Raw genomic sequence first — 16,117 nt, 5'->3', positions numbered from 1 at the left:
AAGTAAGGTTTTAGCTTTGCTATTTGCTGACTGAAGAGCAGCACAGGCAAGTACACAGGACACACAAGATTATTCTGAATTCCAAACCTGGCAATCAGGTTCCAGCTACTACAGGGACTTTATGCAACAAAGCAAACAACCAGTGGCAGCCACATGCATTGACCAGGAAATCACTGCAAATACTTTATCTTACATTTCAACATTAGGAAGAATCATGATTTCATTTTTGAGAATGTATTTACTTCCAGGGACAGCTCACTGATTTGATTTAAAGAGCAGTTTGAGTTAACCCACTAACCAAATACCCTCATATAATACATTTTCCTGCTTTTAAATTTAACTTGCAAATGCACAACGAACACTTGAAAACTATCTCATAATTCTCACTCAGTGCAACTGTGTTTTTCATATAGTTTGATCATCTCTTTGGTCTATGAAGCAATGTACATTTTGCTCTCAACCTTAATACAAACTGTAACAGGATAAGAATAAACTAATGCATTTTCAAATGCAAATTTAAGTGTCAAAAGCAACCATAAGACAACACAATGCAAGCTGTAAAACCTATATTAATACTTTAAAGCCAGTGGATTGTTGCTAGTTCAGCACTGAAATAACAATCTATCATATGTATATTCTGCCAATACACTTAAAAAGCACATTATCCAAATATTCTACCTACTTTGTAAAGAAAATACAAATTAATGATTATTCATGTGCATGGCATAAATAATAACTGCTGTTTCCAGAGAGAAAGAAGCTGTATATTTTCCTTTTTCTCTCTCTGTTTCTTCCCAAAGGGAGGAAAATTTTTTGCTAATCCAACATAAAAGTGGTTGAAATAAAAATCTATTAATAAAACATTATCAATTAGTACATCACAATGAAACGCATTCTCTGCTTGTCCCAGCATAGGCATCTTACAAATATGTCATTTTTACAACTGATATATATGAAAAAAGCATCTCAAATTATGCAGTCTTACAAACAGGACTTGCAAACCGGTGGTAAGATAAACGTAAACAAAAGTCAGATGACTTAATTGTGGCATGTGAATGTTATTTGTCAGTGATTCACTAGAAAGCCTGTAGTGAACTTGAACCCTGTCCAGGGCTGTACCACGAGCCTGCCTTCTTGCCCTGGTCAATTCTCAGACATGGGGCAGTCAGTGATTCATGAGAAATGTGCAGCCAAGGTGAAGCAGCCAGGAATCTTCCTGCACAGAGACAATTTACTGGTCTCTGAAATTCTTATTCCTAATTACCACATTCATTTTAAATTTAGCAATGACGAAAAGAGTATTTTGTCCTTAGGACCATCCTGAAAAACCCAGAGAGGGGCGTGGGTGGAGACACCATGAACTCAGAGCTGAGCTTGGATCCACCATCATTAACTCCACATTGAACACTCAGAGATGGAGCCAAGGCTCCTCAAACCCTGCACCATGTACCACGTGCGTGCCCTTCCTAGAGCAAAGTGAGGATTGGCATGCTGCCCGTGTCTCACTCAGCTCTGCCAGGGGCAGGAAGGCTTTTGCACATCAGTAGATGAGGCAGAACCAATTCCTTAATGTCATATCAACCTTTTCATCAAAGTCGTCAGATACTGCTTTAGAGGAGGAATAAAGAGGCATGTGCCAGCTATGAGACTAATGAATGCCTTTCCTCCAGCAAAACATAATTCAGCATGAACTCCACGTTACTGTTCTTTCCACCCACTCACACATCTCCAGCTGATAGTACTCAACCAAAATGCCAACAAGTAAAACCACACACCTTTTAATTCAGCTACTGTACACCAGCACTAAGATTTCATTCCATCCCACAGCTGCCTAACCTCAAACATTATTTACATATTTATGTGCCTCCTTTTTTTAAAATATGCATGGAACCTGGAGAAAGAAACACAGGTGACAAAAAGGAACACTTTGGAGAGCAAAGATATTGAGACTGGCAGCTTCCCCTAAAACATTAAAGACCATTATAATCCTCACCTCAGTCCCATTTACAGTTCAGAACCAAAGAGCTCTGAAGCAGAAGGAGAACACCACTAAAACAAAATATGATTAAGTTTTGAGTCAGGAAACACTTGGGAAATGTATAATGTTAGCTCGTCTGAAAAGTGAAAGAGTACCAAGATATATTTAAGCAAAAGACTAATACATCTCAGAAAGGCACATGTTCATTGAGTGTATCAGAAACAGCTCAGAGAGTACAGAAAGTCCAGGAACACTCAGGTTTTACTTAGAAGAAAAACAACCCAACATCTGTGATCATTCAAGAACCAAGTCTCAAGTATGAATAAACTACAAGGAGCCCAAAGACTCATATACACCCAAGTACTTCACAGAGATCATCAACAACAAAGAAGGAAGAAAATTCCCTATTGCTGTCTTATTCTGTAAGTATCCATAATGGAAATTTTATACTTAATTTTATAGTGTCTCTAATGGGCTATTTTTGGTAGGGGTTCCATGTAGTCTGATCTAGAACATTTTGTTGTTAGTGAGAATCCAGTTCCAGAGAAACAGCTTCACTTGGACCAACCCTAACTCACAGATGGCAGAGAACCCACAGAGACATTACACATTTTTAAGAACTCGTTTTGTAAAACTGGGAAATTTGGATCCTGTAGGCCTCAATACTTGGCATTTGGGGAAGATTGCTATGTTCACTTAAGACATTCTTAATTCCAGCAGTCCACTGTCCCTTTGCTGGAGATGCAGCTAGAAACTTAGGACAATTTTCCAGTCCTCATAAGAGGGCTTGAAAAGGCTACTATGCTTTTCATAGTGATCGTTCATTTACTTCAATTTCAACAATGAAAATGCATATTTCAAACCTTCACTAGTAAGCAAAAATACACAGCAACTGCTGTTCCCACAAAACTTATTGCATAACAAATAAATTTACTTTTTCTTTTTTCCTCTTAAACCAGAAATATTTTAGATGAAAACATAAAAAGCATAGCAGAGGAACCCTTATCTCTGAAACACTGAACACAGTACCAATAATTTGCCATTATATTCCTACACTGAAAATCTCATTACAACAAAAGGAAGCTTTAATTATACAGCCTTTTTTCTATTGGTCAAACCACTACTTACTTACAGAAAATGCAAACCATTTTCAGGGTGGGACATCTAGATGCGGGGGGCCAGGGTATCTCTTAAAGATGCTTTAAAATAAATTAAATCCAAGGAAGACACTGATGTGCCATATACTGTGATAGAAATATGACTCACAGGAGTAGCCAACAGACTGACCAGAGATCAACCTCCATGGACAATGAGCCACCTCCCAGTGACTGGGAACAACAGAATTTATAATTTCAAACCAAGATTTTCTAGCTATCACTACTTTAAGTGTTTAAAGCTGGGCTCAAAATTGAGCTAGGAACTTTGCTAGCAACTTCACTGGACACAACACAATGGAAATCCAGCTCAGCCATGGCCAGGCAGTACTAACAGCAATACATTTTTTTGTCCATGAAGGGATGGAACATGATGCAGAGGGCAGTGACACACAGTAGCTAGTGCCTTTTAGTAGCTAATTTTATGGCTATAATCCACTTCCCACAGCTACTGTTACAATTGGCACCTCATTTCAGGGGCTGACTGCTGCCACATGTGAGGGTCACCCTGTGCTGGGCTGAGTCACCACTTCCCATGTGGCAGAAGCTCAGCAAATGAAAATACCAGCCTCATACTCACAGGCTGGGCACAGCAAACTTGCCATGTAACTTCAGCAGCCTGGCCCTCCTCAGGACACTACTGGATGAGCTGCAGACATACCAGACACAGCCTGGTTTTACTTATTGCAATAGGATGTGGAGGTTGGGGATGCACTCTGCAAAGCACAGTCCAGAAAGGAGGAGACAATCTCTGTTCTCAAAAATTGAATAAAATCTGAGAGTACTGCACAAGCTATTTTAACTCTTCTTGCATTCAAAATAATTAGTTCTATCCCAAGTTCTAAAAGCACTTCCAGTTCAGTTCAAATTTTCCATCCAGATATTACAAGCAATACAGTTTTAAAATATATGCATTTCAAGGGCATTTAACAGCACCCAGATGTCCACCTAGCTTCACTAATAGAAACAGCCAGCAGTAAACAAGTTCCTAAAACTATCTACTTGCATGGAATTGTGCTCTGGGTTAGTACTGGGAAAGTATTAGGGATAATTTTTCAAAATCAGGCCTGCAGGTTCTTTGCTTTTACCTCTGAGGAATACAAATATGCAGTGTTTTTGTTCTTTGCAGCTCAGTGATTTACTGGCATGCCTCTTCCCATAAAATATTTGCATATATCTGAGAGTCAAACTGTTCTGATACATTCTGTGTTTGCCAGGAAGTGAACGCTTCACTTCAGTGTAACTGAACATTTAAAGAACGACAGGCACCAGGACAAATGGCAGCATAATTAACATACCAATGAAGAGCCAGTTGTTAATTACTATCCATTTTAGGCATTTTGTATGAGCAACTTACCTGAAAAGCCTTTCCATCTGCATGCTGGCAAAGCCAGTAATTAAACAATTCAACACCCCTTTTGCTTGATTAGAGAAAAAAATTACAATTATTTTATATTATTCTACTTGTCACATGCAGTTGACATTTAGATGAGAAAAACCTGCAGCAGCCCAGATCTAAGCATTTGAAATTAATACTATGAGCTGTCCTTGAACAAAACAACAACACCCATCCAGGGCAGATGCAGGCTAATAGAGGCTCCTAATTTGTCACAGCTGATTACACCTCCCAGTACCTGCTGGGCTGCAGGGAGGCAGCACAGAAAAAGTACCACTTTTCTCTAAGGGGGACTTGAGATGCTCCCCACAGAACAAATCTGAATTCATAAGCTGTTGAAAGACTTGGGAGTAGCACCAGCACAATGCCAGGATTCATTTACATTTCAACAACACTGAGAAGTCAATACAAAGCTGAGCACAGAGAAAATACAGGAGTTACAGGAGTTGTGAGAAAGGTAGAGACACCTAAGTGTGAAAAGCAGGATGGAAACCACAGGACAGAAATAGCAAAGATAAGCAAAATGGAAACAAACGGTCACTAGAAAGAAAAAGGAAGCAGAAAGTTTAGAAGCATTCATCAATATGTAGAGTATCCAAAAGAAAGGATTTCTCTTTCTCCCTGCGCAGATGGCTCTGCTCAAGGAAGACCAGCGTGCTTTGGGTACAAAAAAAAGGAAATTACATCTATCTTGAAAACAGCTTCTAATTCATCACACATCGCATGACTACGGCCACTAATCCAAGCCAACAATAAAACTGAGATCCATTTGAAATTTTCACTATCCAAAATAAACTCTGAATCAGCTCTTGCTAAAAAACTGTCATTCTCCGTTTCATCCTGCATTTTCAAACCACGTAATTTCTGCACATTAAAGGCCAGATCTTGCCAAAATCCTGTAACATTTTGTGACAAAGTAGTTCTTCTCAGAACAGACAGAAAGTGCACAGTCCATGGGGGTTTATTCCATCTATTCATTTTCATGTGGATTTTTATTTGAAACAATGGAAGATGTTGAAGGATTATTTTTCTCAAGTTCTTACTTTGCATCAATCTTACTTGAGTTATAATCAGAAGGCAAATAAAATGTACAAATGCAGCCTCATAAAATTTTCCTTTTCCTCCTTGACAGAATGATTGATACAGATGGGGTGACAGGAAATGCTTTAGAGCTGAACAAAGAAAACACTGTTAGCAAGAAGTAAACTGTACCAATGGTTTCTAGAGCAAGCACCCACCCACAATCTCTGGAATGTCACATTTTTGCCTGTGTTGTCCAGCAAATGCAATGTTTTGCATGAAACAAGTCGCAGAATGGTGAAGGAGCAGCTCTGAATTTGCTGATTTATTTCCCACATCACCTTTATTGAGCACAGCCCTCCAGCCAGAGGCAGCTGGGGTTGGTATCTGCACACATCCCTGCTCTGCCCAGAGCTGGCCAGACAGAACAGCTCATCCTGAGCTGATTCATCCATCCCCAAACACTGCTGGCCAGCCAAAGACACTTTGCTAGACTGGAAAATCTGCCAGAGATCTCCACCAAGAGCCGCGATCTAAATCCCCATCTCTTAAACTCGAGACCCCTCTTTCTCTTTCCTACTGCAAATTTTAATAACATTGTAATTTCTTCAGGTAGCACTGAATTAACACATTTTCCATTTCTGCTTGTCAGTTCTGAAGCAGTAAGCCCCCCAAAATTACTCTGAGCGACACACATATCTGATCTTCACAACCATTTAAGCATAATCTCTGAATACATCTTCATAATGACAGCCCCATTTCTGTCCTCTTAATAACAATAATCACTACATCAACAGGGTTATTTTGCCTTGACTATTTTGAAAAGGCTATTTTTTTTTTCTTTTCTACCTAATCTCTATTGCAATTTTCCTTACTGCTAAGAAATATCAGCAACACCATATGGTATTACAGAAATCAGCAATATCTCTTTTGTTTTGCATTTTTATTAGAGGAATGGGAAAACATTATTCTATTGAAAAAAAATATTTGGAACTAACCACAAGCTACATATGCAAATTTCAAATAACTATTTTGTGATAGAAGAGATTAAATCTTTTGTATGACCTATACCTATATCTCAGAAATATAAAAATAAAATGGCATTTCTTCAATGCCAGTTATAGTACAGTTCACAGTACTGAAGGACAAAACATTATCACAAAACAATTCAAGAGGCATTGGCATCTCATACCACAGTTTGACTGAATTAAGGACCAATTCTCCAGTACCAGAGCTATGAAAACACAAGAAGAAAAAGATCTGCAATGTAAACCTCCCATTAGCTAATGAGTATTCTAATTTTGAAACCCTTTTTTTAAACTTTATCCTAGAATGATGACTACTTTTTTGCATACCAGAAGCATCAGAGCTCATTATAACCTCCATCACTACAACACTCCATTTACTCCCCAGGATGCTGTTAAATTGATTTTTTAGTTTGCTGGATAGTCTTGTAATGAAGGGCTGAGCAGCAGCAATAAAACACAAATTTTGGGCTTGGAGTTGAATGTTTTTGAAATCTAAAACACTGAAGTAGATTCTTTTTTTTTAATCATCAATTTCAAAGCTATTTGAAATCTAAAGAAAAGAATGGCCGGATTGTCAGAAAGTCAGTTCCTTTTGGGAATATGAGCTGGGCAGCATCAAAAGAATTCTTCCACAGCACTCCATATCTTAGTAACTTCAGCCCAAATGTAGGACTGGGTAACAAATTATTTGGTTCTCAGAATATCTAGTTCAAATAGTAGACTGATTTCTGTCCACTTAACTCCCAAGTCAAAAAAACACATAAACCCCAAAAGCACCTCCCAAAACCCAATGCACTGACCTAAACCAAGAGCCCAGATGCAAGGCTTACAAGTCTTCATGAATATGACAGAAAATTTGCTGTTAACTCATTAGTCTGAAAGCAAAGAGAGCTCATTTAATAGTATTTCTTTAAGTTAAAATGCCATTTTTTTATATTTTGGATTAGCCATGGGCTGAAAGGACCCCTCATGAGCTGCTGTGGTGGCAGCAGTAATGTCCTAAGCCCCAGCAACTCCTCTCTCTCATACCACAACATCTCTCTACACATTTCTAGCAGATGCCCTTTGGAGGACATGTTCTCCATACCTTTGTATTTGGGGCTCTCAGCTTAAAAAGAAATCACTAAAAGGAGCTCTAAGGATCACATGAACAACTCAGTTACTTTTTTTTTTCCCCAATTAAATATAAAAATACAACCCTAAGGATTTATAAAATTGTAAAACATCACCAAAAATGCATCCTGTGGGATCTTCCCTCTAAAGTAACTCTAAACTGCAAAATTTCATGATTTCTCTTGTCTTGACTTTTGAATTCGTGGCATTTTGGCAATACATCTGTGTGTACTACCTTCCATTCAGGGGTACCTCAGTGGGAAGAACTGAGAGGATGCCTTTCAGTTCATTTCTCATCACCAGACCACAGCAGAAAGTTGCTGCTCACCCATCAGACTGAGCCAGACTGGAACTCAGCACCCCAAAACCAGCTGATGTCTCAGGAAAAAAAAAATCCTAAACTCATGAAGAGTTTTATGTTTTCATCCCACCCTGGCTAATACAAGAATCACCACTTCAAGTTAAGTAAAATCTGGACCCAAAGCAGCAACAGTTACAAAGTTTGCATTCCAAAAATAACACATTTCAAACAGACATGGCACTGAGTTACTGTGCTGCAAGCAGTAATATACAAAATGCTTGTAACACCTCCACAGCTTTTTTGTTCTTAAATCCCATTTAATATGCCAATCTTATTTCAGGAGGAAATAAATTAACTGTGATGCTTTGTGCCAATGCAGATGAGCTTCCCACACACCTGTATTGTTTCACACTTCAGTTTGTCACCCAGAGTACGAGAAACCAACCCAGCACTCCCAGCCAGACCCGTTCCAAGGCTGAGCAAGAGGAAGCAGCTTGTCCCACACAGCCCCTCAGCTGTGCCAGGGTGATGCCCAGCTGCAGATATGCACCCTCACCAAAAAGAGCCATCAGTGAACATCTCACACAGCCCAGGGAGCCCATGGAGCTCCCAAATCTGAGCCACCACAAATTTGGTCCCTGACACTGCAGTTCCCGTGAGCCTCAGGTGGGAAAGGATGCAAACTGCTCCCGCTTCTATGAACTTCCCTAACTGAAACTCTCCTTTAAAAAGATCTGTGGGAAAAAGGATAAATCTGCACCTCACACAAGAGAGATGATGCTACTACAGCACTACATGGGTCTGCAGCAGGAGATCACAAACTGAAACACTTTCACACAGTTAGAGAACACCCAGCTCTTCTCTCTCTGCTAATCCCCATTCCACTATCTACAATATGACTAAAACCACATGTATTTGTATTGTGGTAGCTGCAAGTTAATGTCCTGCCTAAATTACCAACTGTTATTAGAACCCCAGACAATTGCTTAATAGAAATTTAATCATATTGTAATTTCTAATCATCATTAAAGATGCTTAACAAGTTAATCCTCTATTGTGCTCCCCTAACATTGCAGATCAGAAAGTCAACGGGCACAAGGTGGCACAGCTTCACTAATACTAATAGGGCTACTTTCATCTTACTCCAGCTGAGGATCTGTCCCCAAGGGAAAACAACAGGATTAAAATCATTTTGCTACAGATTTTGACTGGTTCTCTGCATTGCTTTGCAGTTATTAAAAAAAAAAAAAAAAAAAAAGAACAGTGACAAATTATGATTTTCAACAGTTTTTTACAAGTGGAGGTATTTCCCACAGCTCTTTCTTCTGCTGTCCGTGGTAGAGCAAAGTCAGCACTGTGCTACAGATTGAGGATCTCCTTTCCTCACAGCTCCCCACTTTGACTTCGCCCCAGTGTCTGACAACAACACTTCTCATGCTCAGAAAACATGGGAGGATCATTAATGAATTTGTCTTTCAGCTCAGACCCGCTCCAGCCACCCAGACAGGAGCAGAAGGATGCTCTGTAACCTCAGCCTTGCAGAAGGTGATCTTGGTTCCCTTCAGGAAACCAACACCTTTCCGTAACCTTCCCATGGACCAGCAATCTGTGCTTCAGAGGGTTTGAGGACCACACTGCAGGTCAACTTTCACCGTGTCACATGCACAGAGGTGCACACAGGCAACACACTTGGCCCTTCCTTCCTCTTTCCTTTATGTTTCCTCAATAATCCCATTACAATCTCTCAATTCATCAAGCGGTCACAGGAGAACGATGGTGAAAGCCCCGCTCAGAGTCAGGAGCAGTCCATGCATGCTGAACCTCCTGCAACCACATCCTTTTGTGGGTTCAGCCTCAGGCAGGTGGTACAGAGAGTGGGAAAGGCTGGTGCCAAAGGGGCTCTGCTGTAACTCAGCAGTTTCAGCACTGGCCTCTAAGCGGACAGGGCTGTTCCTTCAGTGTGTAGCTTGGAAAGCAGACAGGAGAATGACAAACCAAACCCAAGGCAAAAAATGCTGTTTGTATCCTCCTCTGTCTGCAAAACTGATTGCACTGAGTGCACTCAGTGAAACTCTCTGTTATGATGCACAACATGGTACCCTGAAAGTTAAATGGTATTAATTTCATAACCTTCCCTTAATTGTTAATTTTCATTTAATATGCAGAATTCTGATATTAAATTAAAACCTACTCTGACTGACAAATATCAGTTTCTGCTTACTCTACTGGCACTTATTGAACCAAATTAATTGTTTATATCATAATATTTACTTTCAGAATGACAACTGCACTACCAACTACAGCAGGATTTAATCTAATGAACAAATTTTAAACATTAGTTGGCATTTACTCATGCAAGCCTTTAATTGTCAGAACTCAATCTGACTCTACAAAAATTGACACAATGCAAGCACAAATTAAAACAAGTAATACTGAAATTGACCTTTAATAGCAATATTCTTCCTTGGTACTGAGCCCAGTGCAAGATTCATCATCCCAATTATTTTCAGTGTCAGATACTTGTTGATCCACACCAAGTTGACCCAAGTCCATCTCCAAAATACTACCCTGGCCTTTCATCCAAACTCACTTTATTCCACCACGCACTGAACAAAACAGATGTTACATCTCACAGACACATAACAAAACGTCGGGGAATGCCTTCCCTCACGAAAAAACTGAATGGGAAAATGCTTGTAAGTTTCTTTAGTCAATAACTCTAGTACTAACAGCAAATATTTACTGCATCCTTCGGAAAGGAAACAAACACAGGGCACATGCCGAGGTGCCCTTGGTCAGTTTCAGCACCGTTCCGGCTCCAGGAGCCGACAATGAAGCTGCCAAACCAGAGGCAGGGAAAGCCAATGTTCCTACTCGTGCCCAGGGCAGGCACGGCTCCGCACTGCCCGTCCCCGCTGCTCTATGCCCGGAATGCTTATGCACCACTGTTCGTGTCTGCACCGCTGCACCGAGCCCGGCAGCCGTGTCCCGAGGAACCCCCACGGGCTCCCGGCTCCGCTGGCCCGGCTCTGCCCGGCCCGGGGCCCCGCGGGAGGAGCGGCGGGACCGCCCCGGGGCTGCGGGCACCGCGCCGGGCCGGGCGGGGGGAGCCGGCGGCGGGGGCGTGTTGTGCGGCGGGGCCACTTGGGGCGAGACGGCAGCTACTCACCGGGAGGGTTTACCGCCGCCGGCGTTGCCATCTTGTCTCTGAGAAGAATTAAGACAAATGCAAGAGGGGCGGAGGGATGCTCAGAGCAGCCCGGGGGAAGCGCGGGAGGGGCAGGCAGCCGGCGCCAGGGCGGGCGGGCCGGGCGGCGCGGGGGCGGCGGCTGCTCCCGCCCCGGGACCGGCGGCGCTGCCCGCTCCGTGCGGGGCGGCCCAAGATGTCCGATGGCCCCGCGCCGCCTCTGCTCATGCGCCGCGCTCAGTGAGCATGTGCCGGGCGGCCGCACATGTGCGCTGGGCCCGCGGTCGCCGCTGCTTGGCCGGGACCCCCCGCAAGAACCGGCGGGAGCCGCCCCCGACACGGCCCAGGACCGGCCGCCCCCCTCGGGGCTCGAACCCGCGGCCCCAGGGCGCGAACTTCCCTGAGCCGGGGGCAGCCAGCGCAGCCCGCGGGCAGAGGGGGCGCGGGGCCGGGCGTGGGTGCGGCCCAACGCCCCCAAAACCAGCGGGGAGTGGGCGCTGACCTCCGGCTCTGAGGGGGAGGCTGGGGTGCTCTGTGTCACCTTTAAATTGAGGGAGGAGGTTGGGGTGCTGTCCATGACCTCTGGCATTAAGCGGGAAGGTTGGGGTGCTCTGTGTCACCCTTCAATTGAGGGAGGAGGTTGGGGTGCTGTGTGTCACTCTTAAGTTGAAGGCGGAGGTTGGGGTGCTATCCATGACCTCCAGCACTGAGCAGGAAGGTCGGGGTGCTCTGTGTCACCCTTAAATTGAAGGAGGAGGTTGGGGTGCCATCCATGCCTTCCTAAACTTAAGGGGAAGATCGAAGTGCAGGTCACCGCCACCCATGAGCAGATGCCGTAGAATGACATTACTGCCATCGGTGTTGTCCCCAGATAATGACATCCCTTTTCCCCTGAGGTGACAAGGTTCTCTGGAAGATGGAAGGCCGACAGAGCCCCATGAGTTCACACTCATCAAGTGTACAAAAGTATGCAGGAATTCAGACGTTCTGTCTGCCTCCGGGTGGAGTGTATGAATGGTACCCTATTCCTCTAAAACCCTTGCTTTGGGTCGCACTGCACTTGCTTTCATGCTAAGTAGTGATAACTGAACAACAGATCCTTTGTAACTCAGCTCACATTTCAAGGCTTTGCATTGCAAACACAAGGACAAAAAATATACGTTCAATGAAATTGGAGATTCTTCTCATAATCTCATAAATCGGGTCTTCAAGGGGAACAACCCCCACTATCCCAGAATTAAATTGCAAGATTTCTGAAAAGCCACTGGGTGTAATAACTGCAGCAGTCACGTGTAATGTGTGTGAAATACTGGGGGAAAAAAATAATGAATTTTGATGGCTTTGTCATCCCCGTGGAATGCTGCAAAAGCCTGTTAATCTTTAAATGCCTGCCCATGGCTGTGCTCAGTTGCCCTGAACAGCCCTGCACAAGTTGATGGGAGCAGTCAAGATGAAAAGTTGCAAATCAATCCCTTGCTTTGCCAAATGAGTAACCTGAACCAGTTTATCCATTAAGATGTAAATTGGCAGAAAGGCAGGGAAAGCATGGAGGCTGTGTTGACTCATTTCCTGTAGAGGAGTTTAATCAGAACGGCACTAAATGCTCCTGGTTATCTAGAAAGTTTGCTCTATCTTTGATTTATTGTGCTTTTCCCTATCAGATGTGGAGCCATTTTCCCAAGCATCTTACTGCTTTAGTGCCTGCTGATGCTGTAGGGTTTTGGATGCTCAGCAGGCAATCTTAATTATTATCTCAAGGCATTTACCCTGCTAATACTAGACTCTTAATATCAGCAATTTTGAAAATGCAACTTATTTCTGTTCAGATAAAACATTGTGATTTGAGGTAGTCTTGGTCACAGTTTTTCTAGACCCTTACCTTTTATGAGGAAGGCAAAATTTGGAGTGACTTTACCCTGCTGCAGAGTCATAGCTCAATTCCTTCAGGTTTCTGCAAAGTCTGGTGTTCAGATTGCACAGGTAATGCTGGTCATGAAAGCTTTTCCGTGAGCCTCCTTTATGTCAGGTTACATATGTGCATAAAGGTTAAAAGGTCGAGTTCCTAATAGTCTAATGATAGTAAAAAACCTTATAAAGCCAGAATTTATAGCATTAGGCACTTCTGAAGTGTCCTCTGAAGACCTTTACAAGTAATCAGAGGTTAAACCTTATCTCTCTCTTATCAGAAATGCACTAATATTTCTTATTTCGTTCCTATTTTAGAGATAAGGAAGCCTCCCTAAAAAATGGGAGAGATCTGACAGAGCACTGTCGTAGCTTTCAACAGACAGATGGAATAAATCCTACAAAGACTGAATATAAACCAAGCAAACCACTCAACTGCCTGTGCTGTCCCCTTGCGTGATATCCTGGGAGATGTTAGATTAGCCCAGAAAAAACACATTACAGGTTATTTGATATTGTGCTCTGCCTAAATAAGACCTTGGGGCTTAGAATGGAACAGGTTCTGTCAAATCTTCAGTGATTCAGACACAATTATGCAAAATAAAGCTGCTTTTCTTTTTTTGTTTGGTGTGAGCTTTGTTGACACGCTCTGCTCAGTTTCACACGCAATTCTTTGTTCACTTAAATAGATTGAGAAATGAATTGATTTTCTCTCCTCCCCATCTTCTCTATCTTAATAGCCAGTATTAGCAGAGTCTTTCAGAATCCCTGAAACAATCCATAAATGAATGGAATTATTCTGTTTATCTGTAATACACTCCTTCCTTGCTATCTCGTCCTGAGCCTTTCCAGATCTGTGGGGAGATCCATAACACTGGCAACTGCTGCTCATAAAATTGTGTTCTGCTTGTGGTGGAAGTGCACGCTCTGTGTTTTACTTGCACTGTAATTTAAGGAACACGTACACAGCAAAGCAAGAAATCAATTTAGTTACAGAATGAATTCATGTTTTGCTAAGTCCATGCTGAGCTATGTACCTTGAAAGCCTAAATCCTGTGGAATGGGGCTCCTCACAACTAAAGAAGAGACAGAGCTGGACTCTACCCTGGCACTTGTAGAGAGATTAAGCAGGGCTGTATCAATATCAAGCACAAAATATGATGGATGTGCAAGATAGCAAAATGCAAACTTTTCACTGTTCCTGCGTCGCAACAGGGGGTGCGTCACCATTTTAATAAAATTACAAACAAGTGTTGACATCATGTGTAGCAACAGGAAAATAAATGAATTAAGAAAAGTGATTTTTATCTCAGTCTTGTTATTATGTACCAGAGAATGTCGGTTAGGTGTCTTTACAGTGATTGTTTCCAATTTAAAGGGCTATTACCACTGATAGCAGTGCTCAGCATTCACGTCTATTCTGTTTCTTGGCTGGAGAGGCAGAAATAGATCAGCTGAGCACTGCAGCACACAGAAACTGCTCCACATTAACTCCTTTCCTTGGGAAGCTCAGCGCTGTTCTGCCAGTTGGGAAAAACTGGACTTCTTACCTTTCTATGTGTTCATCCCATGATGTAAACTAGTAATTTCTAAATGGTTTTATTTCTTTTAAATAGAGGAAAAGTTAGGTCTTTTATTATTATTTCCTTTGAAAAACTGAAGTCTTTCCAAGATGGATGTGAATAAGTAAAAGACAAATATCACAAATGAAAAAGGATATAAATTGAAGCAAAAGACATTTTACATTCGGTGTCAGAAATTAATAAAAAAGATCTTTGGTGTTTTTTACTAATTTTTGAAAAGTCCACTTTTATAACAACACTGCCAAACAGGTTCTGAAACTGTGAACTTACAGTTACCCCGCAGAATTTTCTTTTCTGAGCACATGAAGAAGTTAAGTGAAATTTCAGACACTTTAATCCAGCATAATCAAAACCAGTGACATTTTAATGAAGTCTCATACTTTAATAAGACCTCCCAGCTACATTCTTTGATCTGTGTTTCCATTGTAATTGAGTTAATATATTGCACCCAATTCATCCAAAGGTCTTTGATAGCTTGGAAGAGTATGATATATGTATATTAAAGCAACCTCATCCACCCAAGTACTTGAAACTGGAACATTATGTGCCCTTTTTAATTTGTTTTGTCACGTATGGGTGGCCACACTTGCCTAAATAAGCTATAGAGACAATGGTGAAATTTAAAACATGAACTATCATAGGAAGGTCTTAAAAGCATTTAAGGAAATTACAACCTTGTTCTTTAAACTATCCCATATAATTTAAGAGAAAATTGTATTCTTCCTATAAAATGCAATAAAATACCTCAATAGGAATGTTTAAGTTATATTAATCTCTATTCAGTCCTGCAGGTATAGAAATGTAATTTCTATGATGTTCTCTACAGCTATTGCTGTTAAATTCTGCAGTGGTTTTCCTTTAGGGAAAATGACATTGAGTATTAGAGAAAGCCTTCTAAAAGTGAAATGTGTGTGGCAGATGTCTCTTACCTAAGAAATTCAACTGAGATCAGACAAGTGTCCCTATGCTAGTGGAAGTATGGACCAGGAGCCAAACACCTGATAGACATCTTTTATCTCTTAATTTCATCTCTATCATTTTGAGCTTCTTCAAAGTTTGTATAAATTTAACCATGTATGAACAACCAAAATTTAAACAACAAAACTTGAAAATGAAGCCTCAGAGAGGAAAAGGTGGTGCAAGCACATTAACACATAACCTGTTTTCTTTGCAGTGTTTACTAAGCAGATTTTATTTTATTTCCTGACATTAACCTCACTCTCTGGCAGAAGCACTGCTAACAGTAGGCATCATTAAGCTGAGAGAGGCTGTTGGTGGTTACCTCAGGCAGAACTGACCAAAAAGCATCTGGGAATACACTTTTCACGCTGCTTACCTAATTATATCCCTGAAACCATTCTGTAAAGCAAATGGGTAAAAAACCAAAATGGTTTAGAGAATACTGGTCTACTTACCTAAACCCAAGACATGAGCAAAAAGATATATCCCAGG

At 41.6% G+C, this 16,117-nt stretch overlaps 1 protein-coding gene across 4 annotated transcripts in view; it reads right to left on the bottom strand.

The window, feature by feature from the left end:
- The window catches only part of ARNT2 (aryl hydrocarbon receptor nuclear translocator 2), a 96,499-nt gene extending 85,125 nt beyond the window's left edge, over window positions 1-11,374 (bottom strand). For all 4 annotated transcript variants that reach the window (XR_009419408.1, XR_009419409.1, XM_059482056.1 and 1 more), the window contains exon 1: window positions 11,160-11,374. Coding sequence is in view for 2 of the 4 variants with exons in the window: in XM_059482056.1 (XP_059338039.1) it covers window positions 11,160-11,190 (31 nt within the window). In the remaining 2 variants the exon portion in view is untranslated. The remainder of the gene's footprint in view (window positions 1-11,159) is intronic.
- Window positions 11,375-16,117: the final 4,743 nt, after the last annotated feature.

Source organism: Ammospiza nelsoni, chromosome 14 (assembly GCF_027579445.1).
Source record: "Ammospiza nelsoni isolate bAmmNel1 chromosome 14, bAmmNel1.pri, whole genome shotgun sequence".
NCBI lineage: Eukaryota > Metazoa > Chordata > Aves > Passeriformes > Passerellidae > Ammospiza > Ammospiza nelsoni.
Note: the sequence above shows the minus strand (reverse complement) of the source record. Positions and strands in the feature narration are given on the sequence as shown.